This window comes from Mastigoproctus giganteus, chromosome 2 (genome assembly GCF_048544385.1).
Source record: "Mastigoproctus giganteus isolate SK-2022 chromosome 2, ASM4854438v1, whole genome shotgun sequence".
Taxonomy (NCBI): domain Eukaryota; kingdom Metazoa; phylum Arthropoda; class Arachnida; order Uropygi; family Thelyphonidae; genus Mastigoproctus; species Mastigoproctus giganteus.
In genome coordinates this window covers 261,907,553-261,927,923 of record NC_143576.1, presented here as the reverse complement: position 1 = coordinate 261,927,923, position 20,371 = coordinate 261,907,553, and the positions used below count along the sequence as shown (strand labels likewise).

General features: G+C 38.6%; 1 protein-coding gene across 1 annotated transcript; it reads right to left on the bottom strand.

Moving 5' to 3' along the window:
* Positions 1-18: 18 nt before the first annotated feature.
* LOC150090435 (uncharacterized) lies at positions 19-16,279 on the bottom strand. The gene is made up of 5 exons (XM_090369128.1): positions 16,065-16,279; positions 11,978-12,000; positions 11,152-11,247; positions 10,820-10,915; positions 19-279 (listed from the first exon to the last, which is right to left on the bottom strand). The coding sequence occupies exons 1-5, from the start codon at positions 16,157-16,159 to the stop codon at positions 86-88; spliced, it is 504 nt and encodes a 167-aa protein (XP_090225254.1). The 5' UTR covers positions 16,160-16,279; the 3' UTR covers positions 19-85.
* Between the last annotated feature and the right edge of the window lie 4,092 nt (positions 16,280-20,371).

The following is a 20,371-nucleotide window of genomic DNA, read 5'->3' as shown; positions in this document are numbered from 1 at the left end:
TGAAAACACAAGCCAAAGGAGAGTCAGAAATTTATTTCACAACAAATACAAATATTAACTACAAATCTACAACAAAGCTCAGGTTTTATGGTAACACACAACGCGGGCGTTCATTTGGAGTCCAAATCCCATCTACGCTGCAGTAATAGACATCGGGCATGTTCTTGGAAGCAACCTGACCCTGCGGGCAAGTAACGTGACAAATGCTATGGTCATCTCTGTGGAAGCAGTTCCAATTGGTGTATTTCAAGAAGGAAGAGGTGTCGCAATTGGCTATTGCTGTAAGTGAAAAGGTCAAAGTTTAATTAGTCAGATCTCTTAGACAATCGTTTTGTACTAAAATACAGAAGCCAGCATTGAAAGTACACTTGAGACGTTGGAAACATCTCAAGCAGTAACCCTTCGACTTTGTGCTTAATTACAATGAGAATTCTGTGCAGCTTAGATTGGCTGAGTTTTTTTTTTTTTTTTTGTTGTTGTTGTTGTTCTACTTAGCTCGGGGACTGTTTCTGAAGTTTTAAGAAGAGCAATAGCATCATTTTTCTCTTTTGACGTCAAAAAGTTGCGTTACAACCATAACTGTAAGCTATCAAGAAAAATATGAATGTGATGGTTGCTATGAAATCTTTTGTTGGAGAGTATTACTGTAAGCTCTTTTATATTCTAATGTTTTCTCTACTTATCACTCATTTGGAGAGGTCTGAGTTTAAATCCCGTAAATGACTGAAAGTATATCTAATGGTCGTCTCTTTGGTCAGTCGCTCCCAGGTGGAGGAAATACGATTTTCCTCCTGAGACATTTATAAATGTATTCGTGGACCATTAAAAGAAATGTGCGTCCACCTTCACGCATTTTCGTTAGATCATGACTTATCTAATTGAATTAAGCGGAGAACTGAGGGGGCAGTTCTACAAATTTGAATAATTTAGAGGATATGATGTTCCCTGACAGCAATTCACCTCTAAAAAAGATGCACTTATTTTGTTTACAAGGCTGATGATAAGACCTAGTAATTGGTTGGTTTGTTTTAAGCCATATTGCGCCCTGTATAATATGTCGGTAAATTGCGTGTTTTCTGTGGTCGATTTACCGAAAAATCAAAAAACCTGAGATTCCGGGTTTTCGTCTAGCAAAGGCAAATAGCTTCCTGGATTCAAAAACATTGTCTTCCCCTGATACTTACCAACTTTCAGTCTCGTGAAAAGTGCCCATAAAAATTCCTCGCGTCATTGACGGGATTCGAACTCGAGTCATTTCCATCCAGTGTGGGGAGGATGACGATTCTACAAACTATACTACACACTGTAAGATGTAAAATCTTACATGTTAATATTTTAGAAATGAGTGAGATTTATTTAAAATAAAGCTTAGGAAATAGCAAAATAGGACAGTAAACATTTCCAGTCACAAATATTATTCTAGGTCACTCACAAGGATTTAAAATTAGACAAGGTTGAATTAGAGAAGGGAGCGGTAAGCTATTAGCAATTAGGAGTACATTTCAGTTCCCACCATGGCAGGGACTACTGGCGTGCAGGTGCGATTAACTATGGCCAAGAAAGAACGGGGGGGGGGGGCTGTGGACTGAACATTGTCGGACATCCCTTTGTCCGGTGACACCTAAAATATTCGGCCAGGTAGTAAATACGGATCAAATTACTCCGGTTAGCAATCACATTTGCGTCTGACTGTCGGCGACGGTAAGGTTGTTAGAGCATGTAAAATAAATCTGCTAAGTTTAACGAGGGGTGGCGAAGGTGACGGCGAACTTCAAAGCAGCGGAAAAATTTGGAAATTTATTAAAATGAGCTCTGAATATACAGCTTGAGAAATTTTAAAGGACGAATAGGAAATGATGAAAGTTTGACAAAATGAGAAGATTGGGTAAACTCAGAAAAAAAAGGCGGGCAGGAATTATGAGGGGCGTTGCTGAATTCAGAGTAACAAAAGTGAGTGAACGGGGAGAGACAAAAAAGACACACAGTTGAGATTTCGTTGGTGTTTGTGGAAATGGGTTAGTAAGGAGAGTCCCCTCAGTTGAGCGTTATGTGGGTGGTTATGAAAATGTGAGTTAAAGAGAGTTCCCTCAGTTGAGCTTTATGTGGTGGTTATGAAGATGGGTTAGTAAGGAGAGTTCCCTCAGTTGAGCGTTATGCGGGTGGTTATGAAAATGTGAGTGAAAATCAGATCCAGCAGTTGAGCTTTATGTGGACGGTTATGAAGATGAGTTAGAAACAGTGAGAACCCCGAGTTGAGTATGTCGGGGTATGTGGAAATGAGTTAGGAAAGACAAAGTTGAGTTTTTAACAGTGTTAGTGGGAAAATGAGTTGTGTAGGGTTAGATAAGTCCTGTCCTGTCAGCGAGTTGGGAAAGATGTGACAAAGTTAAGATGGAGTAATGAAGGGTTAGATAAGTTTAGTGCAGTCAGTAAGTTAAGAAAAGTTAGTGGAGTTTCATAATAGAAGAGAACAGTCGAGTAGTCCGTTATCGGAAGGCAAGGGTAGTGGCCCGTATGCAAATAAGTCAGTCCGTCGTCGGAAGGCAAGGGTAGTAGCCCGTATGCAAACGACTGAAGTGTATGGAGAGATAACCTGCCCGTTATAGGAAGGTAGTGAAAGTGGCCAGCGGGAAAATAAGAAGTGTAAGGAGAAAAATAACCCTAGCCCATCATAAGAAGGCAGTGATAAAGGCCAAGGAAGGAAATAACCCTAGTCCATCATCTGAAGGCAGTGATAAAGGCAAGGCGCAGATAAGTGAGCTGAGAAGATAAAGTTGTAATTCCTAGTCCGCCAGAATAGCTGAACCGAAGGTTAAGTAGCAGTATCGAAGACGAGCCCATGAATTCCTAAAAGACACAATGATGCCCTATCCAGACGTAGACTACAGACCAGGGAGAAACTTGAAGTTCTGAGATGAATGCAGTTGGTAAACGATGATGCCATTCCCAGACAAGGAGCTGAAGGCCCCAAAACGGAGAAATCCGATTCGTAAAATTAAGTAAGTGACTAGTTATATAGTATTCTCCCTCACAAATAAAGGACTGTTGGAACTCTAATATCAGATTAGTATAATGTTTAGAAAGATGTTAAGGGAAGGATATACAAAGATATAAATACTGTATATGCATAAATATAGAGATAAATCAGATAGGGGTTTTGATTAATGTATAATTAGACATATGTAGAAAAGCAAAGGAGAGAAATTTGATATTTGTTATTAGTTATTGTTTAACATATAGATATAATATATTTTGGAAGGGAAGAGTAGAGAATACAGAGAAAGAAATAGCCTTATGAATGTAGCTAACCCTCGGGACCAGCATTAGTCCTGAAATTGGTGTCAAATGTATTATCTGTCTTGATTAAAGAAAGTTGTGAAATTATATTCCCTAAGACAAGATGGAGTACTAATTAAAACGGAAGTTAAGAGTAAAATTCTTAAATCAATACATAAGGTAAGAATTTGATTTAAAGTGGAGAAAGGGTGTACCTAATCCTCTTAAGCAATTATTGTTCATGTGTGAAGAAGAAGCTATAGCAGTTTTTGTAAAGATATTAAGTTTGTTGTGTATAAAGAAATAACCTTCTAGTGTAGAACCAATGTATTTAATTGCCATATATAACTGATAATACATAGGCAAATTTAAGTAATGATAATATGTGCTTGAGAATTGTTAGTTTTTATATTGTGCATATGAGTGTAAATAAACTGTTATGTTATATATTAATGTGTGTGTTGTTTGTCATTCTTGAACACTCAGCCTGTCCGATGGGAATTATTAATAATTGAGAAGTTCCCTTGAATCTGGAATTCTCCTGTAAAGTAAAGTCAGATGTGTAAGTGGGGAAATTAAAGTAAGGTGGACAAAAACTAATATAAGGGAACAAATAATAAATATAAATAATAAATTATAAGTATAAAATAAAATATATCATAATCTCTATTTTTTTCCACCCCCCACAACACGAAAGCGACCTAGTAATAATAAATCGACGCCTGTACAAAGTTATTACATATTTCCCTGATAAGGTCTCCTTAGCATCCCAGACATGATCAGTTGAATTCATCTTAGCAGATCTGGCTGACCACTCTATCCGAAGAACATCCTCTCGTTGAAGGAAACCTTGAACCAATCGAGCCCTATTTGAAATGGCAGTGTAATTGATGAAAATGAATTCAGGACCTAGAAACCTCTGAAAAACCTTACGGAGGATTTCATCCCTATAATTTTTGAGAAATTCAAGTGCCCCCCTCAAAGATATGGAGACCAGTGCTGTCGTTTGTTATGATGCCTCACCAAACCATTAAGCTCTTACTACTACAGCAATCCCATTGCTTGTTGTCAGAAGGATGGCAGCATGTACCACGATCTCTCTCTCTCTCTCTCTCTCTCTCTCTCTCTCTCTCTCTCTCCAGATGAGACTTTCGACCAGAGCCACTTTCAAGATGGAATCTCAACTGAACTCATTAGTTCCAGAGGCAGTGCTGTATACACCAAGGTAGAAGGGCTCGCCTGGCCAAGAACGTAGTATTAGTATTAGCAATGGCCACATTGCGCAAGGAAGTCTGTGGCTTATGCTGCACGATCCAAAAAAATAAATAAATAAATAATAATAGGAAGAAAATTTTAAAAGAAATAATCAATAATAAATAACATATATAACACATATAGAGGGATTATTATAACATATAAAGAAAAACATTTATAAGGATTATTTAAAACCAAAAAAAAAAAAAAAAAGAACGTTTGTATTAAGACAATCACAGACATAGAAAATGCTAATACAGTGGCAGACAAAAAAACTGCATCACTTGTGAATTTTGCAAATAATGTTTTGCGCTGCATTGTGGATTGCAGAAATGTTCGAAATGCATTTGTTAGATGGGATATTATATACCTCTGTGAATGAAATCCAATAAAAAGACGCCACCTGATATACCTAATGATGTGCCATAAATATCTTCCCAAAGGGTAAAATGCGTAATTAATGTAAATATGAGAAATCATGCAAATGGCAATCATGACAACCGAACATAAATTTTATTGCATTTACGTGTACAAACTGAAATCACAAGTTAACGTAATAGTATTATGCACTGTAAATCAGCAAAATAAGTCCTCGATGTTTTATTGTTTCTCCTCCAGTTGCAATTACTGCCTTGCAATCATCTGGCATAGAATTAATCAACTTCTGGATAATTGACGGTTGCCCAATTTCGTGGTACCACAACCTTACAATGCTCTCCTGCAGCTGAATCTTATTTGTTGGCTTCTTCTGAACAATTTTAGACGACATTATGTACCAGCAATTTTCAATAGAGTTAAAATCTTAACTGTTGCCGGGCAAGTCCAACAGTGTAATGCCAGCATTCTGAGGTATGACTGCACCTTAAGGGAGAAAAACGAGGATAACATTGGTGTAAGTATGTTTTAAGCCTTGTGAAACAAGAACACAAACTCATCATTAAATCTAAATAGCATACAACTTACCCATTTTGCTGTATGGCAAGGTGCTGAGTCCTGTTGGAAAATGCAGTTTTGGACGTCTGTGTGGTGATCTCTAATGACGGGTTTCAGGTACTCCTCGAAGATAGCAGTGTAGGTTTCTGCATTCACCGTTCCGTTAATAAACTTAATTCGCCCCACCCCTTTGCTTGTTATGCATCTCCAGACCATCTGACCGGCGGGCGGGGAACTTTAGAGTCGGTGTTGTACAGTGAGGTTGGTATGCCTCCGATTTTCGACTTCTGACATATCGCTCATGCAGGTTCAATTTCGATTCCTCGGAAAAGATGACGGTGTCTCCTTGCTCTTTTGTCCATGAAACATGCGTTGTAGCCCAAGCAAGTCGCTTCTTCCTCATTTTTTGGGTCAACAAAGGCTTCTTCTTGGGCCGATAGCCATGCAGACCACATTCCGAAAGCCGTCTTTGGATAGTTCGTGCACTTGTTTCAACACCAGAGGCCATCTCAAAGTCCAGTTTTAGATCAGGAGCACTAGAATGGAGATTAAGAAGGCATAGCCGTTTCAAATATCGATCTTGGGAAGGTGTGTACTCACTCTCTTAAGGCCTGATCCAGATCTTCTCTTCACATCACGCTTTAATTTCAGCATCTGGGATACTGTTGACTGGTGGCAGCCTATTTTATCAGCGATAGCACGCGTAGAAAGCCCTTCCTGGGACAGAGAAACAGCTACACTTTTTTTTCTTGGTGTCAACTGAACATATGGAGCTATGCTTACACCTCCGCAAAACAAGATACCAATGAGCGTGTATACCCTTCCTACACCGTATTTATAGAAACGGCTGATGCAATACCTTTCAATTACTGTCTGATGCAATAGAAGCGTTATCTGCGCAATACCTTTGCGACAAACAAAATGACTGTAATCAAACAATATCTTATACGTTTCACTACAAATGTTACTTTTTTAAAGGTGATGTAGTTTTTTTGTCCGCCACTGTAGATGAAAAGAAAACTGACATGTCAATATTGCCTCGTTGAGTATAAAGACTGCACACGCTGTTCGACTGTAGTAATCCGAATCCAGAATGGGGATAACACGTGATCTATTAGACTCGAAAATGGTCTTATTGTGCGTGCACGTTTAGCAGGAGCCACGATTCACGAAACGAAATACATCTGCAAATTTAGACATCACGCCCTCTATCCCTTCATCAATGTCGTTTTCATAAACGACATTGATGAAGGGATAGAGGGCGTGATGTCTAAATTTGCAGATGATGTTAAAATTGGTAGAGTAGTTAATGATCACTGTCAAGCTGAGCTTCTTCAGAGAGACCTAGATAGACTTCAAGAATGGTCAGAAAAATGGCAGCTGTGCTTTAATCCAACAAAGTGTAAGGTATTACATCTGGGAAACAGTAATCCCAAAATAACTTATTCACTTGGTGGAGTTCAACTAAACCCAGTACTGGAGGAAAGGGACTTGGGTGTTACGATACGGTCAGACATGAAATTCTCTGAGCATTGTAAACAGGTTGCAAGGAAGGCCCATGGTGTCCTATCGATGATCTATCGAAATTTTGCAAGTAGAGATAGGGACGTGATAATCCCATTATATAAGGCTTATGTTAGACCACACTTGGAATACTGTGTTCAAGTATGGAGACCGCACCTAAAGAAAGACATCGAGCTTCTTGAAAGGGTGCAAAGAAGGGTAACTCGCCTGGTGAGATCGGCAAAAGGGCGTCCTTATGAAGAAAGACTTCGAATATGTGGGTTGCAGAGTTTGGAAACTAGACACCTTAGAGGAGATTTGATTGAGGTGTTTAAGGCTCTGAGAGGCATCAGTAAAATGAATGAGGATAAAATTTTCAAGATTATAAATGATGCTAGAACTAGGGGACATAAATTCAAGTTACGGGGGGAAATGTTTAGATTGGACTGCAGGAAGTTTTATTTTAGCCAGCGAGTTGTAAATTACTGGAATAAGTTGCCTTCATGGGTGGTAGAGGCCGACAGTTTGGGGAAATTCAAAGGTCATCTGGATAGTACTTTCGGGTAAGGGAAGCGCATAGGATGAGAGGATTAATTTCCTTTTTATTTATTTTTATTTCATTTTATTATTTTTATTTATTTATTAATTATTATTATTTATTTATTTAATTATTTAATTTTTGTTTTTATCATTGTTTTGTTCGGGTTTTTTTTTTTTTTTTTTTTTGGCTGGTGCAGCATAAGCCATAGGCTTTCTTGCACCATACGGCCGTTACTAATACTAATACTAATACATAACTATTTTCTCAAAAGCATCCATCTCAAAGGTTTTTAAAGACTAGAAACAAGCGGTTCTTCCACATTTCAAAGGCATAAAAGTGGCAGAAAATCAAAACTTCAAGAGCGAAGCTGTTGCACTCTAAGGTGAACTGTGCGGGAAAAAAAGCACATCCAATGGTCAACAAATAACATCTGAATTCAACCAAGCCCAGAATGCCCTATTTCAACCCGTACCAAGTGCAGGAAATTGAAGAAATTGTATATTGGCAGTCGCCTGCCTTTTCGGAAGCCACTTGTTTCAGAGAAAAGACAAAAAATCCACTTGCAGTGGTGCCGAGAACTTCCTGATTGGACAGTGGAACAATGGAAGAAGGTCATGTGGTCAAACGAATCACGTCACTTTGTATTGCACTAATGGTGAGTAAAAAGTGTGGCGAGAACCTTACTTACTTATTTACTATCAGTTTATTAACACAAAGTTCACCCCCTGTACAGCGAGTGGGCTAGGAGGGTGTACAGAAATTTTAAAATATACATTATACGCTTTTGTACAAATTTTCAGATCTTTACAATATAATTATTGTATAATAATAACTATTAAATAGATATATACATTTGCTAAATTGTATTCACTTTGAAATAACATGAAGAGTTAAATACATAGGTTGACTTCTTTATCAGCAACTAACATAACAGATTTATTTATATTCATTTCATTATTGCATTTAATTGTTCATATCATCAAATTTCTAATAAAAACTGCTCAATTTTCACAGCAATCCTGGTGATTTAGTCCAGATTTGGTCTATAATTTGGTTGCTGTAGGTTTTGTTGACTTCAAACTTTACCGGATCAATGGAGAAGGTGTTGAAGTGTTCAAAGGTGTTACATGGGAACATTCCTTTTAGGGAGTCCAAGTTTGATAGCTTCATCCTAAGTGGGTGATGGCTTCTATTTCTTCCTCTTGTTAGTGCGATGATATCTTCTATTGCTTCCTCTTGTTAGTGCGATGATATCTTCTATTGATGGGGCATCAATATGGCGAGTTAGCAGCTTGGTAAGCATTGACAGATTTTTTTTAGGAAAATGAGCTTCCAGGAGGTCATGCCTAGGTTGACTAGGAGAATGAATTTCGAGATGGTGAAGAGGTTCCCTCCCAGACGGTTCAGCCACCGCAGAATCCAATATTCCATTGACAGAAATTTATTACATCGAGAGGTAGATGCAGAGGACCAGATTTCTGAGGCATATAGTGGTATGGGTGTGAGACATCTATTAATGTATTGTTCAATCAGTTTGGTGTTGTGACATCCTGCGAGCTCCTGGCGGATAGCCCAGAAAGCAGCATAGGTCTTCTTCTTTGCCTTTAGGAAGTGTTCTTTGAAATTTAAATCTTCATCCCACGTTAGTCCCAGGTCAGTATGAGATGAAACTTTGGGGACTGACTCACCGATAACTACAATTCGAATGTCATTCTTGACCTTCCTCTTCGTGATTGTCATGTGGTCTGACTTGGCATTGTTGAGTTGGAGTCCAGCTCGCTGTAAAAAGTCAATTAACTGTTGAATTTGCTTGGAGGTTTCATTATTACTTTTTTTGTATCTGTTTGGAGTCTTTTGAATTGATAAAGAATTTTAGATCATCAGCGAAGGAACTAAAATTTGTATTTTTTGCGAGGAATGGTTCAAGTAGGATTGCAAAGAGGGTTGTCGACATCACCCCACCTTGATGTACACCCCTCGTTGCATAGGTCTCACGAAGCGATGGAATACACTTCTTGCCTTGTTAATACAACCCAATCAACTGAACGTGGTATTATGGTATGGGGAATATTTTTTTTTTGCATCGACTGAGTCCGTTGATAACAGTGGAAGGTTGAATGTCATTCACAGAGTATCTATATCAGATCTACTACACCCTGCAATGTTACACTTGTATCCCGTAGGTGATAGCCACTTTATGGATGACAATGCCATAGAGCATCGTGTCAGAACCATGCAAGAATGGTTCGGAGAAGATAATACGGATTTCCACCATCTTCCCTGGCCCCTACATTCACCTAATTTCAGTCCTATTGAGAATGTGTGGGATATTCTGGAGAATGCTATTTGGCAACGAAGTCCAATTCCTTGAACTCCGTCACAGCTGCGCGATATTTTGCTGGAAGAATGGTTACAATTAGACCCAAACGCACTTAAACACCTTATAGAATCCATGCTGTGACGCACATTTGCTGTTATTCGAAACAAAGGCTGCCTGATTCGATACTGATTAAAGGTGCGTATTTTTTTGGCCAGTGTGTGCACTTGCATGTTGATTAGAAAGTTTCTTATTGGTTAAAGTAGCATTCCAGTGGCTTGAATATACATACATCAAGAAGTTGAAAGGTGTGAGTTACATGTGGTGGAAGCAGCAACAGAACAAATCTAAAACTTTAATAAATACAGGACATGTGAAGACTCTTGTGGGAATCGTGACCGTTCAGGATAACGATTATTTCTCCAGTGAGGATTATTTCTGTGTTTATTGAAATGATTGAATCAGGCAATGAATCAGTCTTCATTAATTTAATCAGTCTTCGTTAACCCAACCAGATTCTATTATAAAAACTTTTGGCATCCCAATGCCAAATTTATTTTTACGAACACCTTTAAATTTTACAAATGGCAGTGCGTAGTAACCTGTTGAATTGAAATATGAGCTAACACACATTTTCTAGAGAGTCAGTGAGTCTCACTCTCTCTCCAGAAAAGGTCAAACGAATACTTCTTTTCGATAGAATCTTTTCTAGTAAATGTTCCACAAAATTTTGTTCAATACTCGTTAAATACCACTTTGCCTCCAGACTTATTAATACTTCATTATCTGCTGATGCATTTCTCTGAAGAGAAGAATCTTTACTTAAGCTTAAGCCTTGGAGAAACTTTTTAATGTAAAACACGAAACCGAGATTTAACAGATTGCTTTCAAATCAGATAGTGTCCTCGCCTCTCACCAACTAACGCTTTTTTCAAAACTAGTTAAAATAAAGATTATTTGGAGAAGTTAACTGAATACAGAGCTGCAATACTTACGGTACTGACACGCATTTCCCCGAAATTCCTTCTGACAGGTGCAGACGTTAGGGGCTGTACACGTCCCGTTGTTCTTGCAGGATTGTGAGCAGACAGCTGAAAGATTAAAGCGTGGCTGTTGTTATAGTAACAAAATAATTAGTACAAATCTTGAATTTTCAATGTATCTCACTAGAAAGTGGTGTAACTATCACTAATGAATGCATCACAAAAGAGAAATGCATTAGAAATAATTAAGCGGACTTCGTACCCTCCCACATTATGAATAACAGAATGCAGAAATGCACGTGGAAGACGCAGTTAGCAAAATGACCAATACAAAGTCAACGTACCTTTCTGACAGCGGGATCCTCTGTAGCCCAGCAGGCAGGCACATCTATTGCCGGAAATACAGTATCCAGCATTCTGGCATTCAGGATTGCAGATCACTGGAAAACATAAGATTTATTAGCAGCAGCACCAGAACTATGAACTCTTTTGTGTTTTGGCATCTCTGGGCCACAGTTTTTACTCTGGAGACCAGGGTTTCCAGAGTTAAAATGCGCAAAATCAACCTTCGAGACTGCATAACTTAGCCATGGAATGAAAAAAGCACGTAATCCCTCCCATCGATAGTGGATTCAAACCCAGGACTTGCCTACACCATGTGGAAGTACAGCTATTATAATCATTATGAAATGCACTAGGACAACCGAACTCCTTAAACTATGGAGGGAGAGAACTTGTTTAGCTTCATTCCTTCTAAAATCTAATTAAATCTCACTTCCTGTAAAAAAAGAATCCGCTGCAATTTTCAGAAAGTTTTTACACCTGAGCATGTTACTTTACTTCAGTTGATCCTAACTTTTGACCTCCCTAAACATCACAAATATGTTTCTTTTTAACTCGAGCAACTAGGTTTTCTCTTTAGATTATAGCTTAATTTTTCCTCTCTAAGCCAGAGATTCTTAACCTTTTTACCCTCCCATTCCTTTTTACCCTTTCATATCGGGTAGAAAATGTCTCAGTTGTAATTCAGTCTCGATGGGAATTTTATGGACTTTTATCATAATGTTGTCCAGTCCGAGTTGTATCAAGTTTTATCTCACTAACCCAAAATGTTTCATTCCTAAAATTAACAAAAGGAAAAAAAAGGTAGAATTATTAAACTGCACTCACCTCTCCCACTGGAGCTTTGTAACCTAAAAGAAAAAGAAAAATGTCCAATTATCGCCAAATAAACAAGAGAAAAAAAAGATTTTTAAATTCGAGGGGTGCTTATTTAATTCGCAAACTGGTGCAAGATGTTTGCCGCGCGAACTTTCCACAACTGCCGCTAGAGGCGCTTTCCCTGATTGCTACTGAGCAGACTATGTGTGCGCATGCCAATACTTGTCGAGCTAGCGTTGGGTGAAGAGAGTTCTTTTTAGCTGCGTGTCACTGACAATCGTTTTGAAGCAAGTATCATGTCGGACATACAGATTGAACAGCGACATGTGATTCGTTATTGTGTCAGACGGGGCTTAAATGCATCGGAAACAGTTAAAGAGATGAAGCGTCTTGGTAGGACGGCCATTTTCCGGTATGAAGTGGCTTCTCCATAAAGATAATGCCAGGTCCCATTCGGCTAATATTGTACAGGCAGTGATCAGTGCCATATGTGCCGAGGTTCTACCACATCCCCCTTGTTCTTCGGATTTAGCCCCGTGTGATTTCTTCCTGTTTCCGTGTATGAAGAACGCTCTGAAGCGTTTCGCGTCCGACACAACGATGCTCGCAGAGCCGCAACGGAGCACTTCGCAGTCTTTCGAAAAATGTCTTTCAAGAAGCATTTAATGCGTGGGTACGACGGTCACGAAACTGTGTACAGTTTAAGGGAGAGTATTTCGAGAAGGAGAAATCCACAGAAGATTCAGATGATGACAATTAAGACAAGGTCTTGCACCAGTCCTCGAATTAAATGATCACCCCTCGTATTTCATAGCCTAAATGATTGCTTCTAGCACTACAGGTAAAAAACAAGCCACATTAGAGCCATCCAAGAACAACTTATATGCCTATGAGTATTGTCCACAAATTTTCAGGTCTCAGGAACCAGAAACTTTGGTCTTTTCACTCCGCTGAAAAGGCGTGAGTTCGAATCTCGTCAATGACGAGAGGTTGGTTGGTTGGTTGGTGTTGGGCTTCTAGGAGCATCGGCGACTAAGGCCATGTTGCTCCGTATATATTTGCGTGTGTTCTGAGGTCGATTTTCTTTTTGCTAGACGAAAAACAATGACGCGAGAAATTTTTATTGGTCTTTTTCACAACGTGACTAAGTTAGTAAGTCTCAAGCGAGGACAGCATGGTTTATAGCCTCTCGGAAACATAGTAGTGGCATAGTATTTAGGTTCAGGCGCCACCGGTGGTTTCCCACATCTGCGCCATATGTACTCTGTGATGAAATGCTGAACTACTGCACAGCCAGAAAAAGTGTAATGTCTGGTTAATGTAGTATTGTGCTTTGTTCTGTTGTTGTGTCTGGCTGCTTGGCCGCGGGGCCCCTACGTTGCCCGCCGCAACCACTGGGAGGTGAGCCAGGCTGCCCATTATACTCTGGCTGCCTCTGCCAGTGTTGCCTGAGCTTCCTGACCGAGGCAATAAAAAAAAAAATGAAAAGAGAGGAAAAAAAAAAAAAGAAATGAAAAGAGAGAAAAAAAAAGTTGAGGCTATAAAAAAAAATAAAATAAAAAAAGATAAAAGGTTTTTTTTTTTCTTTTCTGAAGAGAGCATATGGGGAAGTAAGAGAAGAAGAGGTCAGAATGTGGGGAACAGTAGTTGGAGTGGACCAATAGGGAAGGCAGTCCACTCAAGGTAGAGGATGGAGAAGGGGGTTGAAAATCACAGGAGCAGGTACTCCTGTTTGAATCCTGCACCCAGGGTGCTTGCATTATCCTATCCCAGTCGGGGATCACAGGGGTGGCACGTTATTCTGTTCTGCCCTGAGTTCCGCAAGTCTTGCTCTTCTAGAATTGAAAACAGCCTGGGCGTAGCGTGTTGAGGCTAGGTATGTGGACTGTTCTTGAAGTAAAGTTGACTCCTGATTGCGGGAGTTTCCTTGAATCTCTGTGAGGAATTGAAGTCTGGCGTTGTCGTAAGTGAGACACTCGTACATAAGGTGTTTCCAGGACTCCTCTTCACCACAGTGGCAGTATGGGTTATTTTCTATTCCCATGGCTGTTAATCTTTGCTGGAACGGTCCATGGCCTGTATGCAGGAAGGTGACTTGCAATCCAGGCGAGTACCAGCGAGGAGTCTTTGGGGAAGTCCGACTTATTGAGGGAATAAACCTTTTGTTGATTGCTCCTTTCGGTGTTGTGTCCCATGTTTCTTGTCATAGGTTTTGTAGGTGGTCTGCAATTTTTCTTCTTTCCTTCTTAGGGTCATTTGCCTGGTTCAATTGCAGGTTTAACAATCGCGTTGGGATTCCCTTCTTCAAGCGCTGGAAGAGACCCCTCTTGACAACTTCCAGATAGAGAGGTAAGTAACCTGCAATGACTTGTAATGCAGGGGTGCTGACAGTACAGCACGCCCTGGTATAACCTATAGTAACATAAATCTTTGAATGGAATCAAGCTTGCGCTTGTTCCTTTCCAGGATTGCCTTTTCACACCAGATGGAGGCTCCATAGAACACAATTGGGACATATACTGCCTTATATATTAATGATAGAGCTTTATTCTTTAGGCCCCAATCCGCTGTACTCGGAAACACTGGTTTTTCGCCAAAGGAAAATTGCCTCAGAACACACGCAACGTCTACAATGCAATATAGTCTAAGTTGGTGATGCGCCTAAAAAAACAAAAACAAAAACAAAAAAAAAAAAAAACATCTAATCTGAGCGAGAATCATAGGAAAAATAGCCATAGTCATCTTACACATTTATTTCTGCTGAGGACAGATGATCCTTATGTGTGCGCACTCTGCAGCCCCATCACAGGTGAAACACTACAGCCCGATCTCAAACTAATCCTGCCTGTTGAAGCGGCTAGAAAAAATACTGCCGCTGATCCTTACCAAGCAGATCCTACCAAATAACCCCACACAAATTCACTATGCATTTCCACACAGATCAACTGTGACCAATCTTCTAGAAACTACCAACAGAATCCTCACAGACTTTAAGAATAGAGAAGAACTTGCAGCCACCTATGTAGACATCGAATCTGCATTCAATGCCGTGAAAATCCCATCTCTCCTAAAGCTACTAGAGAACCACTATCAAATAGGTGGTGACATCTTAGCTTTCCTCAAATCTCATAACTGCATAGTGAAATTGTCTGTAGATAACTCCTAGTACTGCAAAGTAATCTCTGTTGGAGTCCAGCAAGGGGCAATACTCTCCGGTCTCCTCTTCACCGCTCTCTTTGCTCCACTAGTAACCCGAGAGCTGAATACCCTAATGTATGTCGACAACCTAAAGATACTCACGCGAATTAAGGCAAACCAAGACCTTCACCAAATCTCAGACGAACTAACGTCCACTCTCTCAGCATCTCAAGCAATCTGGCCTACGAATCAAACCTGAGAAATCAGAAACCAATCTTTTCTCGCTAAAACCAAAAATCTATCCAGCCCTCAATAGAGCTTCCATCCCGCTTGTTAAAAATCACATTGACCTAGAGATCAAATTCTACCCATAGCTTCTGTTCAGCCAACACGTAGGCTTCTCACAAAAGCAGCTAGACTAAGATGATTATGCAGGCAGCATCTGCAACATCCAACAGAGTAATCCACCATGGTCAGATACATTTCAACAATTGTTTATCCCCCATTTCTGTATGCTGCAGAGATCTGGGCATCCGCATCTCCCTCTACCACCAAACCATATTCTTATGTTATATATTTTGTGACTAATGTTCAGTATACTCAATTCATTTCTCTCTTTTTTCTAATATTTTATTTAACTTATTCATTATTATTTATTTTTTTGGTATACTCAGGAAACTTTGTCTTTAAATTACATTGTTAATCCCAGGCCACTGTGCCTGACGGGCAGTTGCAAATGCACTATCTACGTGCATCAAGAAGCGCGGATAAAAAACTGCTTAATAACTTGAATAATGGAGAATGAATTACAGGTTTTGGACTCCACTGTCAACTTTTATCTTCCACACTTCTAAACGGTGGATAAGTGAAGTCTCGACAAGGGAAGCTCTGGGGTAATCGATTGAAAGGGTTGAAGAGAAAAATGAATACAATTCATAAATTAAAACTGCGCACTTACCCTGAACTACTACCTCTTTTCCTTCGAGGATGAGCGAAATGCAAACAAATCATCAAAAGAAGCAGCGAAATACCGAATTTACAACAACCCTTCATCTTGTGAGCACTGTCTCTTTCTTCACCTCTAAGCACCACTCACTGCTCAGGAGAGCAACATGAATTCAATTGTACTTATCAAGAGACCAGATGGCGCTGCAAGAGCCAAGCAAACCAATTAGTGCAAAGTTTCCTTCTGAATACTGATGAAAAACAAAATTCTGCTCAGTGGGTTACCTCATAAAAGACAAACATCCCTTTCTTATCTGTGTTCCTGAATGAATTAAGCTGACGTAAATCAGTATGTTGCATTCAGGATCTCATTGACGTCGATGGTTCAGGACCAGAGGTTTCTTCCTCATCTCCATTAGCACATTTTATGCTGTCATCTTCCAATTGGCTTCAGAATATAATAAATACTTCGGCTAATTATATTGTTCCTAATTAAGGTGATCATAAGTACTAAGCCTTTGGAAGCCAGTTGTATCGAAAAATTCTATTCATACAAACAAATAAGTCCATGATTCTTTGAGCGTGCTCATTTCTATTGAGAACATCAGCGATAATTCCAGTTTACATCAACTAATTAACTCGTATGACATCCGGACTATTTCCTTTTACACAGAAAAAGGTCAATGGAAATAAAAAAATAAAAAATTATAGCGCATTAGTTCCGACAGGAACCACATCATTAATTAAACAAGTGTTGGCACCATCTGATCGGTGATAATTTCTTATCATGAGGCCTCTTACACCCTCACTTCGTACGTGAGGGTGTAAGAGGCCTCATGCTGCTAGGACAGCTCATGTGATTCTATGATACACGAGAATTTTGCCAGCAGGAACAAGGAGGCGATTATCTCGTATTAAGCAAGGATTAAGCCTCATCTTGAGTAGTGCATTCAGGTCTGGTAGCTTCATTTTAAGAAAGATGTGGATCTGTTGGGATGGGTGCAGAGAAGAGCAACAAGGTCAGTCAGGGAACCCAAACTCTTGCCAGAAAAGTTTCACTGTGCAACTTGAGCGCCTGGAAACTAGGCACCTGTGAGGACACCTGATTGAAGTGTCTAAGGCTTTAAATGAATTGAGTAAACTTCACGCTGATGACATCCTTTCTCTTATTTTTGCTGGAACAGGCTACCTCCTGGTATTTGTGGAACTAAGAAGTTTTTTAAAAAATAAATATCTCCCAGAAGACTGGGTTCTATACGAGGAACCTTGGCAGATAAAACCATTCAACCAACCCTTGCCTGAGACCGAATAACTCAGCCACGTTGTGAAAAGGATCTTGAATTTCCTTGCGTTTTTTTACAGAATTCAAACTTAAGCCTTTTTCACTGGGTGTGGGGAGGGCGCTGATAATATCCATGTAGTATCCATGAGGACTCAACTCTCGAGAATCCATAATTATTAATAAAGAAACAAATATAAAATTATTGTATATAGAGTATTTACAATAAAAATCAAACAAAAACCAAAAAGAAGTGAAGTCTGATTTTGATAGCATAAAAATCGAGTTAAAGCGCTCATCCTCAATCAGACAGAATCCGACTTGAAGGAACACAATCGAATCACTTATGTGACATTCAGAATGGGTCAGTGAAAGTAATATGCGTATGTCCAAATTGCAGATCTCACTGGTGCTTGGACTAGCAACAACATTACACTGTTAAACGTCTTGCATTCTTTCTTGATGAGGAGACGGTACACTGAATGTCCCTGATTGGAGATCTATAGCCGTATTATGGGTTGAATTGTGGGAGGTTCTTTCTTCTGTAACGCCGATCAACAGCGAATCTTTTCAGGTCAACATCGAGGTTCTGCGCGTGATCGATCATTTGATAAAGTAGAAACCTTATTTCAGGATTAGCGCTTATGGAATTTTTTCCTTGGAATCGTTCCTTCGTCCAATGATGTCCTCACAATTAACCTCAATGGTTCTTGCACTCTCTGGCTGTCTCCCTCAAAATTATTGGGTATATGCCATCAACTGCGGGAGCCTTAGTTACCTTTTAGGCTTGAAAGTTGATAGATAACATTTTGTACAGGGTGAATTTATGATACGAGTGAAAGACGCTGAACTGGAATATGCACAGTTTCAACATTTCTTCAGCTTTTTCAAAACCAGAACGGACGTCTATGTTTGTTTCGCTTCGACTGTTTCTAGTCTTCACCAACTTGAACCCGAATTACTTTCTTTTTTATTTATGCAGAACGGAGATTTTTCGTAAACGAGGAATTAATGATTGCTAACTTATTTTAAAATCACTTTGTAATCATCCGAAAGAAGAAATTAAATGCAAATGAAAACATTAAGGCATTGTTATTGGATAATGCACCTGCACATCCTGAATTTAAGGAAACAGAATTTGATTTAATTTAAAAAATCGATACGAATAATAATTGATTAAATAGTTGTACACTATTATCAAATAAATTATTACAAAAATCTATAGCTTTATATACAAGTTAAGACATTTGGATAATAATTTTAAATTACTGCAGTCTTCTGGTATTTTATTTTAAGTAGGAATTAAGAAAAAAAGGGTTTAACTTAATGAGCAAAGTTGAACAAACTTTGCCTTCAAAATGAGTTGCCCTGATATTGCACTACTTTCAACCACATTTGTTTGAAACTGGTGAGCAGTGCAATTGGCAGATGAACTTTTTAGAGTTGGTATTACGTTGCCAAAGGTTATTCTGCTATTTAGCCATTTTTTCTCTCTTTTTTTTCTTTTTTTTTTTAATAAATTGCAGGGCATTCGAGATGTCACATATTTGAAAGTAGTACAATGCCGATGCAGCTCGCTGTGAAGGCAAAGTTTGTTCTGCTTTGAGCATTAAGACCAGGGGCGGGCCATTCTGAGGGTGAGGGGTGCACTGCATCCGGACACCAACGTTCGAAGGGGGCTTGAAAACCTGCAACTTACCTACGCATTTAATAAAATTTTAAAGGGGGCGCCAGATTTCAATGGCACCCGGGCGCCATATACCCTAGGAACGATCCTGATTATGATCTTTGCATTGTTATTATTACTTTTTTAACTTTGAAATACCGAAAAAAAATAAGTGAGCAAGACATTATTAAATATTTGTTAATTTATGTTTATTGAATGGGGACAAGTAAAGCGAAATTTTTATTCTGCCTCGCACGCAGAATATTAAGACGATTGCATTAATTAAGAAGTTTAAAACCTGCTGGTCGAAAAACACATAAGAGAGGAGAGAATGGTTCTTCCCATTTCGATTTCTGCAATTACCTTTTAATTATTTTTAACTAAATCGTAACTTTTGTTTTATAATTATTTAAATTAAATTAAATTATTACCCATATGTCTATGGCTTTTATATAAAAGCTACATAATTTTATAACAAAAATTTACTGAATAAAATTCTTAATCGTATTTTTAAATTAAATCATAAATTCAGTTATTGTGAGTCTTTTTGTCTATTCGGCGCCTGTGGCCAAGGTCGTATTTTCCCTTTTCGATACCCTTAAGTCACAGAGTGGGGCACGCTATTCTGTGCCTTATGTTTTATACCAAAGAAACGCCAGAGTTAGCCCGTTTACACCTGTTTTCTGTAGTACTCCGACATACAAAAAAGTAGTTCAGTGGTGTTAATAACATTTAACGTTTTATATTTCGATGTATACATATTTTTAAGGAAGGAAAAAAAAAAAACGAAGAATTTCGTTTTTCTATTATTTGTTTTAATGTAAATTGCAAAAATATATTATCTATACATGACTTTCCTTTTCTGAATCTTGCCTGTTCTTCTATTAATATTTCATCAGAGATTATTTATTATTTTGCTATACATTTTATATACTGTATTTAGTACGTTAATCCCTCTATAATTCTTTGTATCATTTCTATTTCCTTTTTTAAATATTGAAATAATTTTTGCTATCTTCCATTCTTCTGGTATTTTATATTGTTCCCAACATTTATTAAATAAATTTAGTATCCTGTCTTTAAAAAAACTTCCTCCATACTTGATCAGTTCTGCATTTATACCATCCATTCCTACTGCTTTCCTATTTTTTGTAGCTCTCAATGCCTTTTCCAATTCTTTCTTCGTTATCGGATCTATGTCACTAACTGGGTCTAACTGTATCTTTTTTGTTTGATGTGTTGGGTCTTTCCACAATTCTTCAAGAAAAATTCCATTGTTCTTGCTTTATTATATTTATTCTTTAAGTGTCTTTCTCTGCGCTATTCAAGTGTTTCATAATTTTATATGCCAAATTTTGTCTTCCATGAACATCAT